This window comes from Cydia splendana, chromosome 12, assembly GCF_910591565.1.
Source record: "Cydia splendana chromosome 12, ilCydSple1.2, whole genome shotgun sequence".
Taxonomy (NCBI): Eukaryota; Metazoa; Arthropoda; class Insecta; order Lepidoptera; family Tortricidae; genus Cydia; species Cydia splendana.
Window position 1 is genome coordinate 7,877,952 of NC_085971.1, and position 13,981 is coordinate 7,891,932.

The window sequence follows — 13,981 nt, forward strand, 5'->3', positions numbered from 1 at the left end:
ATATATTTTATCATAATTATCATCCTTTCTTGGGCCTTAAACTATTTCCATACCAAATTTCATCTAAATCGGTTCAGCGGTTTTAGCGTGAAGAGGTAACAGACAGACAGAATTACTTCCGCATTTAAAAGCAATAAAAATACTTGAGTTGCTTGCTTTGAATTTAATTCATTTTGACTGACACTGGACATCTTTATAGAATTGAAAGCACCTTTTGATGAAAATGTTTCAATATTTCTAAATCTTATTGGAATGCTACAACACAAATAATAATTCACAAAGACACACATACAAATAGATACAAAATTTTAAATGACCGTATTTGAATGTAGGAATGATTTAAACCTATGCAAGTAAGTACAACGACTCCAATTCTTCAGGAGATATTTCAACACAATTCGGTTTCAACCTGTGAAGGTTCATCGTAATTGTAATATATTACTTGATCTTTATCTTATTCAGCTACGTATAACTAGTTACCATACAAAGTAGAAAAAGTAGTAAACATCTATAAAATATCTAATAAATTCAATGCGATTTATCACTTACAATACAATATTAAAATGTAGAATATAAACACCCATTCGATGACAATAATGTGCGTTAATCGAGGCATCCTGGCTAGATTAGTAAAATAAGTAGAGATCATTCATTCAATCTAGTTATCTGTCTCATAGTTGAATGGTGAGGTACTTACTGCTTATTTGCAGCAGTTTTCAGTTCTCAAGAATGGTTAGTGGCAAAAAGGAACCTTTGTTTTTAATTTGGCAGTCAGTTTTGTTAAGGATACTTAAACAACAACGTTTCTGTTTCTGGTGCCACATCACATCAATGAATCAGCATTTTAGTGTAGGTACTATTTTGGTTATGACCAAACACCAATTTCGTGTGTCTCATTTGCTCACGAAACAATATTCATAACGCTTAGTTCAATGAAATATAGTTGGTGAAACCAATTTGTCAATCAGTAAGAACCAGGAAAACTATAAAAATCCTTTTCTTTTGGGTTCTAGTACTAATGTAAGACAAAGCTAGTAAGATAGATTCTCTCTGTCTATGATTGAAATGAGACAGTCCTTTGAGAAACTATATTTTATTTTAAGACGACAACCGCCTGACGAGGTAAGAAAGACCGGGGCCGTTTTATAAATCGTCTGTATCCCAAAGTAAATTAAATTCAGCTTGTATTGCAAATTACACGCGTTTATAAAACGGCTCCCGGTAATTTTACGCTGAACAGAGGCGAGGACAACGAGGTTACTAACTTTTGGCATTGACAATGAAAACATATCCCATATGGGTGCCATAGGTAGGTACTTGACATAATATAATTAGCACTTGGCATTACTTAGCGTAGTCCGACTCTATACTCTGAATCTTTAGGTATTTAAATAAAAGTAAACGAAATCTACCGTCAAATGGCTCCTAAAAGCCAATTGAGGGAAGATGAAAACATTACACCGTATTACACGATCATCATGTAGGTTAAAGTCAGGTCGTTCAGGGACTGATCCAGGCGGTTTTATAAATGGTCGATAAACCAATAAATGTTATAACTACCCGAAAATTTACAAATTGTTTGTTTACTTTTATTTAATTACCTATAGATACAGACTATAGTCACGGCTTCTGACAATTACGTTTTACGTCATTGTAAAAAGTGAAGCAATATGATCCACAGTGAGTTCAGGTCAGGCTCGCTGATCTCTGAGCGGACGGCCGTGCGTGACCGTCAGTTAAAAAGTAATCCTCATCGATTACTTTCGTCAATGGATCAAAAATTTAATTACGCATTTTTAGACGCAATTTTCATGTACAGCTTTTGTTTAAAATTAATTCCAATTTTTAAATGGTGCGTTTCAGACCTAGGTATGTTCGTGGGTTTTCTAACGAGCGGAAGTTGTTTCATCAGGCCCCGTAGAAAACATGCCAATGGCTAACGCTACGTGGCGAACGAAACGCATCTGTCACTGTCACATTGGAAGAGTGATACAGAGACACAAAGCGATTCGATGGCGGAGCGCAAGCGATTGTCACCTTGGCTAGGCCGCCTGGTTTCGAATCGATGAAGTTACTAGAAAAAGCCCTAAAGATTGATATTCATATTTTTAGCAACTGTAAAAAGCGCTATGATTTTTCAAACTGCTGGCCGAACCCACACCTTAATATCTTAAGAAGACTCATGAATAGGCTTAGGCGTGAACACATAGATAGAATCATCGAGCCAGTAGTATGCCTGCGCAAAGTCGCCCTCGCAGAGGTACGGCACGCGCGCCCACGACACCAGCTCGAACCCGCACTCGTCGCGCATGAACGCCACGAACGACTCCACTTGCTGCTCGAAGCGGGCGCCGCTGATTGGCAGACGCTCTTCGGGTTTGTGGTCAGGGGTTACTGGAAGAGATAAGGGAATTTGTAATAAATCTTTTTCACTTCTCATGCTCAAAAAGTGCACCTTTATATCGTGCGTAGACGACATAAAATCGCATTTTATGCTCTAGAGCATAAAGTAAAATCATCTATTACGACCCTTATTGACTTAGCAATAAAGTCCAAATTCTGCCATACAAACTGCCAGCCCTGCCGGCGCGCCCCCGACCGGCGCTCTCCCGATCGGCGTGCCCCGCGCCTCCGACCGGCCCAAGAACAATTTTCTTTAGTCTTGAATAAATACGTTAAAATAACCTAAAATATTTGATTTTTTGTATATTTTCCTCGCAATCGAAGTGAAAAGCAGAGTGTACAACAAGGGCATAAATGTCCATTTTTACCCTCGTCTACTATTTATTAAAAATTGCCTCGGGTAAAAATAGGTCACTTTATGGCCTTGTTGTACAATCTACTATTGTGGACCGGAAGTCTCATTTAAATGAGGTTCGGATGTATAAGAATTTTCATGAGGAGATTTTATTTTATGCGATGCAACATGCACTTGGTTGGGGCTGCAGTTGGTCGATCAGGGTCATGCTCACCTTCTACGTAGGGCTTGTAGGGCAGGACTAGGGCTATGAGGAGGATCCCTCCGGGCGCGAGCGCGGCGCGAGCTTCCAGCAGCATGGTCTTGGGTCGGCTGCAGCGGTCGATCAAGTTCATCATGCTCACGCATTGGAACTGCTGCCCGCGCCACCAAGTCTCCGTGTCAAGGATACTGTAAAATGTAATGTAGAAGGTAATTTGGGAGGAGTACGGTCACGGTACTTAAACAGAAAAGACAGATCAAATAAATAATAGCTTCTACTTTAATTTTACTTATTTGTACCTAGTAAACTTGATGGACTCAGTAATGCGCCGAGACCCAAGTGTTGACCTACACTTGGGACTCTGTGAGGACTACCTATATGGTCTTCACTTCTTCATTCATGACAAAGAGAGAAAAATATTGCCCACTAAATATTAACGGGTGTGGGGTTGATCGCCACCAGTGGAGTGCAGTCGTGAACAATGAGCATCATTCCATACCAAAGAATTTAACTTTTAACTAATTTACTCACGTATATCCCTTACTGCTGAGGGCCTTTCTCATGCTGGCGGAGATCTCTGTGGCGTACCGTTGGTCGTACAATTGCGCGAAGCGGCGGCTGACCTCGCCGTCGCCGGCGCCGACGTCCACGAGAGCGCCGGTCGGCGAGCCGCCCAGCAGCGTGCGCGCTTGCGCGGAAGATAGCACGAACATGGAGCCGCGGCCCAGCCATCTGTGGACAATGATCACTTGTGATAAAGAAATAAGTCACATGTACCTATATATGATTCAGCGAAATACGAAGGTTTTGCAAAGCACCAAGAAAGGAAAAGTATGTTAAAAATGTCTTCAGATCGATATCTGAAAACTCTTTTTATTTTTAAGCGATCATAAGACTCTTCAAAATCTAGACTATGACTGAATCGAAGGGTGCGGCACTGACTTCTAGGTGGTTTCCGAGAAAAAAGACTTGGGTTGGGTCATTGGGTGCCCTTTACACAGATTAGGTATATCTTATGGCAAGTTGATTCTCAAAGAGCTTTTATTTTTATAAGAGCGTTACTTGATGTAATTAAATACTGAAGTTAAAATTAATAATTTAAAATGTTTTAATTATAACGCAGTCGCAGTACAAACTACAAACAGACCCCTGGTGTACGTTAAATACCAGGTATTATATAATAGTTAAATCTCAAAATTCTCATTGGGTAAGTGGTGCTGATATAATGATTACTAGACAACCGATCAGATTGTAGGTACAATTTTATTGATAGCTATCAAATTAGCTGTTAATATCAGCCTTCACAGAAAATAGCGTAAAAGTACAGGGTGTGCTCGCGTTCTTCATAGAAAGCACATGCGATGCGCTATTACCACCGCTATTTCAATGCAACTATAAATTTTCTTATCTCACTTAATTGTCGATAACAAACTTCGCCCGTTGCTAGAACCTTCTAATTTAGCTGAGGGATTAGGTAGGTACCTACTTCCTTGAAAGCGATTTGTAGGCTAGTCGCCGCGCAGTCGAGCAACAATAGGGCAATTATCCACTACCGTTGGTCGTGTGGTGGTGGCCGTTCAAAGGTGGTTCGGGCCGCAATTACTGGGGATAAAACACAAAGCGGGCTGCGAGCTGCGGGGCTCGGCCGACTGCAAATTGTGCGCCCGCGGCGCTCGCCCGCGCTCGGCGCTCGCTCGGCCGCCTGCACCGACGTCTTCATCGCGCCCCGGGCAAGCGGCGAAAGTGGATAATGAGTAGTAAATCCCGCTCTCATTAGTTGAGAGCGAGCGTCGCGGCGATCGATACGAATTCGTCTTCGATGGGTAAAGGGATAATCGCACTCCGGCCAGCTCTGTTATTAGCCGTAGTACCATATATCACGCGCGGCATTATCCGCGGCCCCCGGCGTCCGCGCCGCAATTACTCGTACGGCGCAGCGCTCGGATCGGTCACAATGCCCTATTAGGATAGCCTTATACGTACCTACTTCAAGTTTCAGACTAACCGCACTAAGTTTTCTAGAGGACCAGTGTAATTGACATCTTCTGCACATAACAAGACATTAGGCGTTTTTGGTAGCAACATAATTGTTGTGGAACAAGGAACAGTTAGCGAGCCGGTGAGAACGACAAGACAAACGAAATCTCTGGTAAGATATGTCATAGGCCAGACCAATATATTCCTCGGTATCTTACATTCCAGACCGGACCCGAACAGTTCTCAGGGTCCCTTACGTTCGTTTACTTACACGCATTTAACTTTTACTACAAATCGTACAGACCAAGGGCCATATTCACGAGTTTAAAAATAAAGCTTGCAATTTACAGTATAAGAATAGCAACCAGGAAACGATCACATGTACCTAATCTGGACGATGTCACGAAATTTCCAATATAGGTACCTACCTACATTTCGAAAAGCTAATTTCTATTTATATTTACGCCCAAGTAACACACAAGCAGGATAATAGAGTAAAATTATCATCTTATTCAAATTAAGATTGCATACATTTTGTGTAAGTATAAGCGGTGGAAATTACTAAATTCGGAATAAGAAAATATGTGGGCCTAGTGGGGCCTAAATGCTGAATAAATTTTACATAGTATCGGTTTTGCATATTAAAGCTGAATAATACTTATTTCTTACACGGTTAGTCAGACATTATTCAGCTTAAAGCATTTGTGGTTACTAAAAGCTGCATAATAGCAGCATTAGCAGCAATTAGCTGTATATATTTTGTGTCGTGAGATATTAAGCAGACAATATTAAGACAAATGTGATAGTGGCTACTAAATGCTGAAAAGAAGCGTCGGTGAAGACTTTCAACTGTATAAAAGCGGTAGCAGTTTCTGTTTTAATGCTAGTTTTTGAATAAAGGTGGACGCTATTACTGGAAGCTGTAATGAAATCCACATATTATTTGTTATTCAGTAGCTGCATATATGGGTTAGTTATGGCTTTTATAGACATAACGTCTGAATAATAAATACTAAAACAACACTTATACTTAAGTTATAGCGATTTTAGTACACATATACTATCTTTTCTTGCTAAAAGCTGCAAAATGAACGCAATGAGCAGCGCTATTCAAACTACTGCTTAGTATCAACAAATGCGCGGTGGAGAGGGTTCCATAGCTTTATAAGTTTATACACGGTCAACAGTGCTACTTGAGCCTGTTTGCTTTGAGCTTGAGCGTATTTTTATTTTATATTGAACGCATCTTGCGTATGTATTCTTTAATCCAACCATTATTTAAAAAATGGAGGTTTAGTTTTCTTAACAATTCTCTTCGATTGGTTATTTTACACAAGATGCATTGTCGTTTTAATGACGTAAAACAATTGCTAGCTACCATCGTAAACACTGTTAACTGACCATTTGCATACCTTACTGCAACGAGATAAAGTTTACCAATGGCCATTTAAGGTTGTTGCTAGTTTGCAAACAAGGTGGCAAATGCTAGTTATTGATATTGTTGCATTAAAAACTTGTAGACTGGACTGGGTATGTGAAAAATAAAATAATCACCCCCATTAAAATATAGCGAAATCGGTTCTCCTGTCGATTTTGAACGGACTGTTTTTAGGTTTCAAGTGGGTCTACTCATACCCATCCCACACTATACTCGTACTCATACCTAAACAATACTGCCCATACCAAACTATACTTGTACTCATACCCGTGATACCCGCACCCTTCGCACCTATACCATATTCATATTCATACCATACTCGTAACCACACCATACTCATAATATGCACATCTTCGTACATCTTTGCGTATACCTTTACCTACTACATATTTGTCGGAACTGATAACGGAAAAAATAACTGTGTAGTCTGCCGTGCCCCCAGATTTATCATATAACTTAAATATTATATCGCGTTTATAATATTAGTAGGAAGTAGGATTGAATATTGCCCGTGTTACATACCTATAATGTTTCTCATCAAACTAGTGAGGATCTATGTGGTTTTTACTATTTGTGTACAGAAACCTAATAGGCTTTAAGATTGCGAAAACAATTACTATTATACTGATGTTATTCAAAACTTGTTGTTCTAAAACCATTATTATCTAACATGTAGCTTAGTAACGCGAATAATGTGAATGCCTATTCAGAAATTTAGCACATAATAGCTGTGGCAGCAGCTTATATTCAGCACAGTCGGACGCCATTACGGTTGCTCATATTCTAACCTCTAAAATTAAATAGGAATAAAATGAACTGAAAAACCCATTTATATTCATTTATAAAACTAGTTTTATCGTAGCATAACTTGTTAAAGTACATTTTCTATCACTAAAACATCTAAACACCGCAAAAAAATTACAAATTTAAAAGTGGAGTACTACATTTTCTATATTTACTTTCTAAACAGTGCATTATTTACGCGGCGCTTTAAAATTTTAAATAAAATGTATATATATATTTACAGTAAAGTCGCATGCGCAATGAAATTGATGTTATGTAAACATCAAATCAATATATGGGCAATGTCCTCCTTATTTTGTATTCACTTCAGACACTACACTTTGACACGAGTTCAGAAATTAAAATGGAAGACAAATCATACACAAATAGCTGAATATATTTTCTGTAACAATGCACTTTTGAACCAAAAGCTGCATAACGTGTGACTAACTGAGTCATTCTATACAAAGCTGGATAACTTTGGTTTAAAAGCGGTATAGAAGCTTTTGACAGCCTCTATACAAGTGTTATTCAGCGATTCAATGTGTGGGCACACACTTATACAGCTATTACATTACTGTTATTCAGTAATAAGCGGCGGCTAGCCCACTTTGCGCCCAAACCTGCTGTATAACGTCTGTATAAGCGCTTATACAGACGTTATACAGCTACCTTATTCAGCATACAGTACGGAATGCTCTATTATTCAAACAATATTCAGCTACTTTTGTGTTACTTGGGCGTTGGCACCTTACATTTCATGCCATCAGAAAAACCGTTATTAGCGATGTCACCGATGGCATGGGTGCCACTTTTGTAAGGAAGAACAAGTATTTATCTCAAGTTGTCATTAAGACGTCAAGAAAAAAGAAAGTAGAACCCCGCCTCTGAACCTACAAAGGTAAGAGTATAATATACACTTTACGAGACATTATCCAGTGGCAGGTTTAGTTTTTCAAAGCGCTGTACATAATAAAGGTGTGACAGTAGGCAACCAGTTAGTAACGTCGTGTTCTTTCTCGTTGTGTAATAAGCGGTAACTGATAGTGTCACGTCGCTATAGTTACCTACGCCGCATGTCTCCGGTTACATTGTACGATCTGCTTGAGTCGTTATCGTCAACAACAACTCGCTGTCAAATAATAAAGATCAAGCCTATTATGTATAGACAAGGCGACTTGCAGAGCGGCTAATAGTGAGCTAGAACGATCTAGCATTTTAAGCTTGATAGAAATAAAGGAAAAGTGGAAAAAAACTCAATGTCTCGGGAAACGTTCAAACTTGCAAGTCCGGGGTACCTACCAGCCCGCCGTTCTACGAACGGAGCTACCGAGATTTACCCGTTGACAGCGAATGCTACCATACCTATCCTTCATATGGTGGTGGTATCGTTGCAGACGTTTCTGCTTAATATGAAAATTAACTTAAAAGCTCCTATCTTGAAAATCTAACATACTTACATACTTAGGTAATAAAAATATGTATTATTGATATATGTAAGTAATTCATGCATATTTAAAATAAATACGATAACCTTTACATAATATCGTAAAACGCTTTAAGAACCTATTAAACGAGTACGGCTGCGGTTGTTTCAATCGCAACCGCAGGCAATCAGTAAACGGTAACCAGTTAAGCGAGACCTCCAACTGCTTATTTGCTCAAAGATTCTGTTACTCTGTTTGGCTGGACTCTTTTGCTCGCTTTCTATGAGTACCTTACGAGTCAGCGATGGGAAAACCGGGCCAGGTCGAATACAAGGAACTGCGAGAGGGTTGACGACTTTTGGGTCCGAAGACAGTAATGCGAGCGTGAAAACCAAAAGAGGCACGATAACGATACGGCCGAGATGTCCGCGCTGCCGGCGACCTGACATAACCCTGCTGCGGGTGCGGATTGATTGCTTTATTGTGCGGGCGGCGTTTGCGACGCGCGATCCATGATACATGAGGCGGCCGCGCACCTAATGAGCGCCGACGCGACGCTCACCGCGTAATTGTCACCGTGCCGACCAATCTCCACAAATTCCGACCAAACCGACAACGCGCGATTGAGTCGCGCAAAAACGACGTGCGAATATGACGTCGCTTGTTACACCGCGCGCAGTGATTGATTTATTTGCGCCGTAAACAGACTGCGAGCCAAAGGGAGCCGTGGACACTAACATTAAACTACCCTAATGCAGCACGCTCCGCGCACCATAACAGTCGCGGATATAGACTTTAAATTAAATCGCTTTCAATGTTCTCATGTGACAGAGTATCTTACCTACATATATACACAATAGGTAGGTATATTATACCTTAGCGACTTCCAAAATAAATCATTAATTTTTTGGGCTAAATAAGTAGGTCATTTACTAATTATCTCTTGAAATGATATCGATAACTAATTAGCCCAAATATTTCTTTAGTATGACTTAGGTCATATTTATAATATGTGTACAAATAAGCTTAGCTTATTACTTAAGTTTAGTAGGTACTACTTCGACAGAAGCACGTGTAGACGTCCCATTTCCTTTGTGACAACATGCTCCGATGGATGCAGCTGAAAACTGTAAAGGCGCGTGGGTTGTAGGTATGTCGCAATACACTTGATATCGTAGGATAGGTAGATCTATTTCAATAGAATGCGGTGGCTTGCAACAAGGAATCCGATGCGGTTATCGACGGAGGTGAGAGATGTGTCGCCGGCCGAGCGCGAGGCGGGGCGGGCGGGTTCGTATCGCGATTGCATCGGAGAGCAAACAAGCGGGGGGGTGTCGGCCCGGGGCGCTCAAATCATATTACCCCCGGCCTCACACCACGCGCCACACACGTCATTTGTGCGTCGCTATGGCGACGGCCCGGGCCTTGCATGATATTAGTGTTCATCTCCGGCCGTTTAAAGTGACGCTGGCGAGCGCGGGAAATTAAAACCGATGCGGATCCGGAAGGTGCGATCGACCCGCGCCCGCGGTTCCGGTCGCCAATCACACCTCGCTGCAGATGCGAACGTATCAATCCTTGTAACCGCTTTCAGATGAGTCAGCGTAACTATAACGGAATATAATGTATGTAGGTACCAAGATTTTATCGTCAATATCAAATAGATGCAAAAAGTAGTTGTCAGTTAGGAACTATACTCATGGACAAATTTAGAGGAACGCAAAAAAAAAAAGGATTAATTAGGTACTGGATTACAGCACATAAAGTAATTTCAAAATTTGTAATTCAACTTTATTTTGCGTTCATCTATATGGACAACCATGAGTGTACTTACCTACTTCCTGTGAACTAAAATTAATTTGTCTTAATTTAAAGAAATGTAGGTACCTACAATGAGTACGACTATCATTTATAAATTCAAAATCTTGTTGCTCTATAGCATCTCATAAATACGGCTAGAAGACGAAAACAAATAAAAGTCAAGATCGACGACTTAAATCAGGCGCTTAGCTACCAGCTACCCCTTCTTATTACTACCGAACCGACATCCCGTCCCTTTTCAAGCCTCTCCTTATTTAATAAAACGTATATGAGAAATAATTACATACCTACATTAGCTATGTAAATATAGCTAACCATATTAGATACGTAATGTAATAGCAGCCCCTCCCCAATGTATGTAGATAGGGACACATTTGCTTTGCTCAAAGACATTGTCGCTTTCAGGCACCTCATTAGAGCGCGTCCCATGTGAGCCTACCCCCTCTCCCCCACCCCCACCCTGCAACCCCCGCCCGTTAGTGCTCTTACACACACAAAGACGAGAGCAATTCTTTCTCCGAGCTCGCAAACTTGGCTGGATAATTACACTTAGATAAGACCTGTTCCTTTTAAGCCAGGATATTTAAGGTAATAGTAGAAAAGAAAGACAAATTGTTAAGCAGATCAAAGAGCTACAAGGAGCTATTATGTCGTAACCTTCGAGCACTTTGACGCACTTCGCTTCAGTTTCATAAATAAACATATCTAACATAAAACAATAAAAAAGTTTCAGCTATCAAGGTCCCTAATAAAATCAAGTTCGATAGCATATAATCGAACTGTAGCGTCCCATCATATCCCCGCACAGCTCTCGGGTTGCTATAAACAATAAAAAGTGGATAGTAAAATGTATAAACAATATGAGTACCTACGGTTAAAACGTTTTAGTGTCAAGAGTGGGCCCATAAACCGTTGACACGCACCCGTAAAATATTAACGATAGCTACAAGAAAAATGACGACTATCACTGTACCGATTTTCGGTCGCGAGGACGCTACAAATAATGGCGGACTCGAATTTATACGCGGACCCGAATTGCCCCGATTGAATATTTTACCAGCCCACGATCCACCAAATCGCCCGACGATATTTTTCTATTTCGCCGTCCAATTTTACTATCAATTGCTTAGTTTCGCCTTAAACATTATTCGTGCGACAACACCGTGGAGTTGCCCTGAGGATATACTTGCCGCCTTTGCTCTACGAGCGCTTTGCACGAACCTCTGAACCTTTTCAATTGAGGAAGCGCGATTTGATTCCAATACGGTTATTGCCGTGTGGAGGTTTTCAGTTATTTATGATAAGGTAATTAGGTTAATCTATACCTATCGCTTAGCTCAAAAAGTTTATAATGAGAGTTGTTTCGAATTCTAATAAATGATCGTTTATGAAGATGCGGATTTATGTTTTACGGGCGGCCTACATTGTGAGCACAGTGTGCGGTTGCTGACGGCAATATCTTGAGCGTTTCGGGAACACAATAACCTTTAAAAGGTGTAAAGGCGTGGGCTCAATCCGAGTCCCAGTCGGACTTTAAAATAACTTCTCGGAGGCGAATGGTTTATTGCTTATTGAGTAGCTCTGACGAAATGCGCCTCCGACGATAAAACATGTCCGGAGCGGAATCTCAGTCAATATCACAATATACGCAGCGACATTGAAATTATCGCTTAGTGGGAGGCGCGCGTCGTCCGCGGCGTCCGGTCGGCCGATGAGGTTGGCGAAAGTAAAACAAAATGAGAATCGTCGGAACAATGAGTATTGTCGCGGGCATGGATGGCGCGCGGGCGCGAGCGCAGCGGCGGCAGCGGGAGCGGGCACGCGCGCGGGCGCGGGGCTCGCTAGCGGGTGGCGCGCCATTGGCCGCCGCGCGGTGGGCGGGGCGCGCGACAAACTGCGCGCACGCAAATAGCGCACCCGCACACAAATTAAAACAATAAAATGAAAGTAATAAAACAAAGTGAGCACCGTCGGGCATCCACTATCGAAAGGCTTAATGGCCGGGCGGGGGCGGCGGCGATTCGATTTATTGAGCGACGCGCTTTCATCTCACCATCGACGAGAGGATCATAGCCAAATTCGGCGGTGCCACTTTAGTCTCAGTCAAAATATTCATATAGGCATATATAATAACTAAATATAATAAAACTCGGATCATCACATATAATTGACAGAATTAAGATACCTGGACACAGCTATTGACTATACCTACCTATTTCCATTAGCACAAATGTAGAACATACTTAGGTGTCAAGTGTCTCGGGTCTATGTCAGCAAGTCTGAAGTCAAATCAATCACAGCGTACATTGTGGCATAAATCGGGCATTTTTGAGCCATATCCATTTCAAAACCTAACTTGATAATAGACGCCATAAGTCATCACTGTCATGCACATAGATAACACTTTCACTACAGGTATAAAGTTAAACCCCGTGTTTGAACCAGTTTCAAGTGCGTGAGGGGTTGAAGTGCGTGTCGCTGGACAGTGGGTCAGCTGAAACACGTGAAGTGCGTAAGCTCGGGGGGACAGCCGGTCAAGGTTAAGCCCGACCGAGCGTTGCCTTGTAGTCCTTGTACGGAACATTGGATACACTTTGCTACCATAACAAATACCGAATATGTAATTGTATTGAGCCCGATTGGGCCAGACTAACGGTGGACTAGGATTTCTAAAAGATAAATCCGGAAAAAAGTTGGAATTAGGAGCTTTATATTAAAAAATCTATGAAGATGTTATTGGTAACCTGATTATTCACTAACGTTTTCGAATATCTAATCTAGCTTCTTTAAAACACCTTTTGATAATTATATGCTGATAATCAGCATCAAACATTTCAGATACTTGGTAGATAAATATTCATTCAGCGTCTCTGGATACCCCATGACTTTACTCTTACGCTCGCGACGACACGTAAAAATATGAAATTCAGAGCAATTTGTATGTTGATAGGTATGTAGGCACAGCAGGCGCCGTCTAAATAAAGTAGTATTAAGTAGGTATTTCATCTAAAAGCAAATATTAAATGAGAGTCACAAATTCACAATAAGAAAAATCTCCAGGTTATCAAACTTTACCTAACTACGTACGGATTTTTTTCAAGTGACAGCCTCAACCCTCAAACTCCTCAAAGTTAGTCGTTACGTTGGAATTAAAATTGATCATAAAGTTGAATTTTATTAGGTCTTCTAGCCCATTTTCATGTTACTCGATATTCTTATCACCCTGAAATGACCCAAGTGATTCTACTAGCTAGCCGGATCCGGAAATGCAGCTGTTATTTCTCAGAGCTGCCCACATAGTCGTAAATCAGCCTCCAAAATCACCACAAGAATTTATTACCTAATTATTTTCAGGTTTTTGTTCAGGGGCATTTCACCACAACCCTAAAAATGCCATAACGTTGTGATTTAGGTACATTATGAAAATAGAACATTAAGGTTGCTAAACATTCTCGTTTGTCTGAAAACCTAGCCCTAAAAAATAAGTGACCCAACTCTAGCCGGACCCGGTAACGGGCGAGCTGCCGCGTAACGAATGTCGTCTCATTTACTAATGTGTCACATGCAGGCGGCGT

At 41.0% G+C, this 13,981-nt stretch overlaps 1 protein-coding gene across 2 annotated transcripts in view; it reads right to left on the bottom strand.

The window, feature by feature from the left end:
* Window positions 1–143: 143 nt before the first annotated feature.
* The window catches only part of LOC134795418 (protein-L-histidine N-pros-methyltransferase), an 83,168-nt gene continuing 69,330 nt past the window's right edge, over window positions 144–13,981 (bottom strand). For both annotated transcript variants that reach the window (XM_063767256.1, XM_063767255.1), the window contains exons 3-5: window positions 3,492–3,692; window positions 2,973–3,148; window positions 144–2,394 (exon numbers count right to left, since the gene is read on the bottom strand). In XM_063767256.1, coding sequence (XP_063623326.1) covers window positions 2,171–2,394; window positions 2,973–3,148; window positions 3,492–3,692 — 601 coding nt within the window. In that variant the 3' untranslated portion in view covers window positions 144–2,170. The remainder of the gene's footprint in view (window positions 2,395–2,972; window positions 3,149–3,491; window positions 3,693–13,981) is intronic.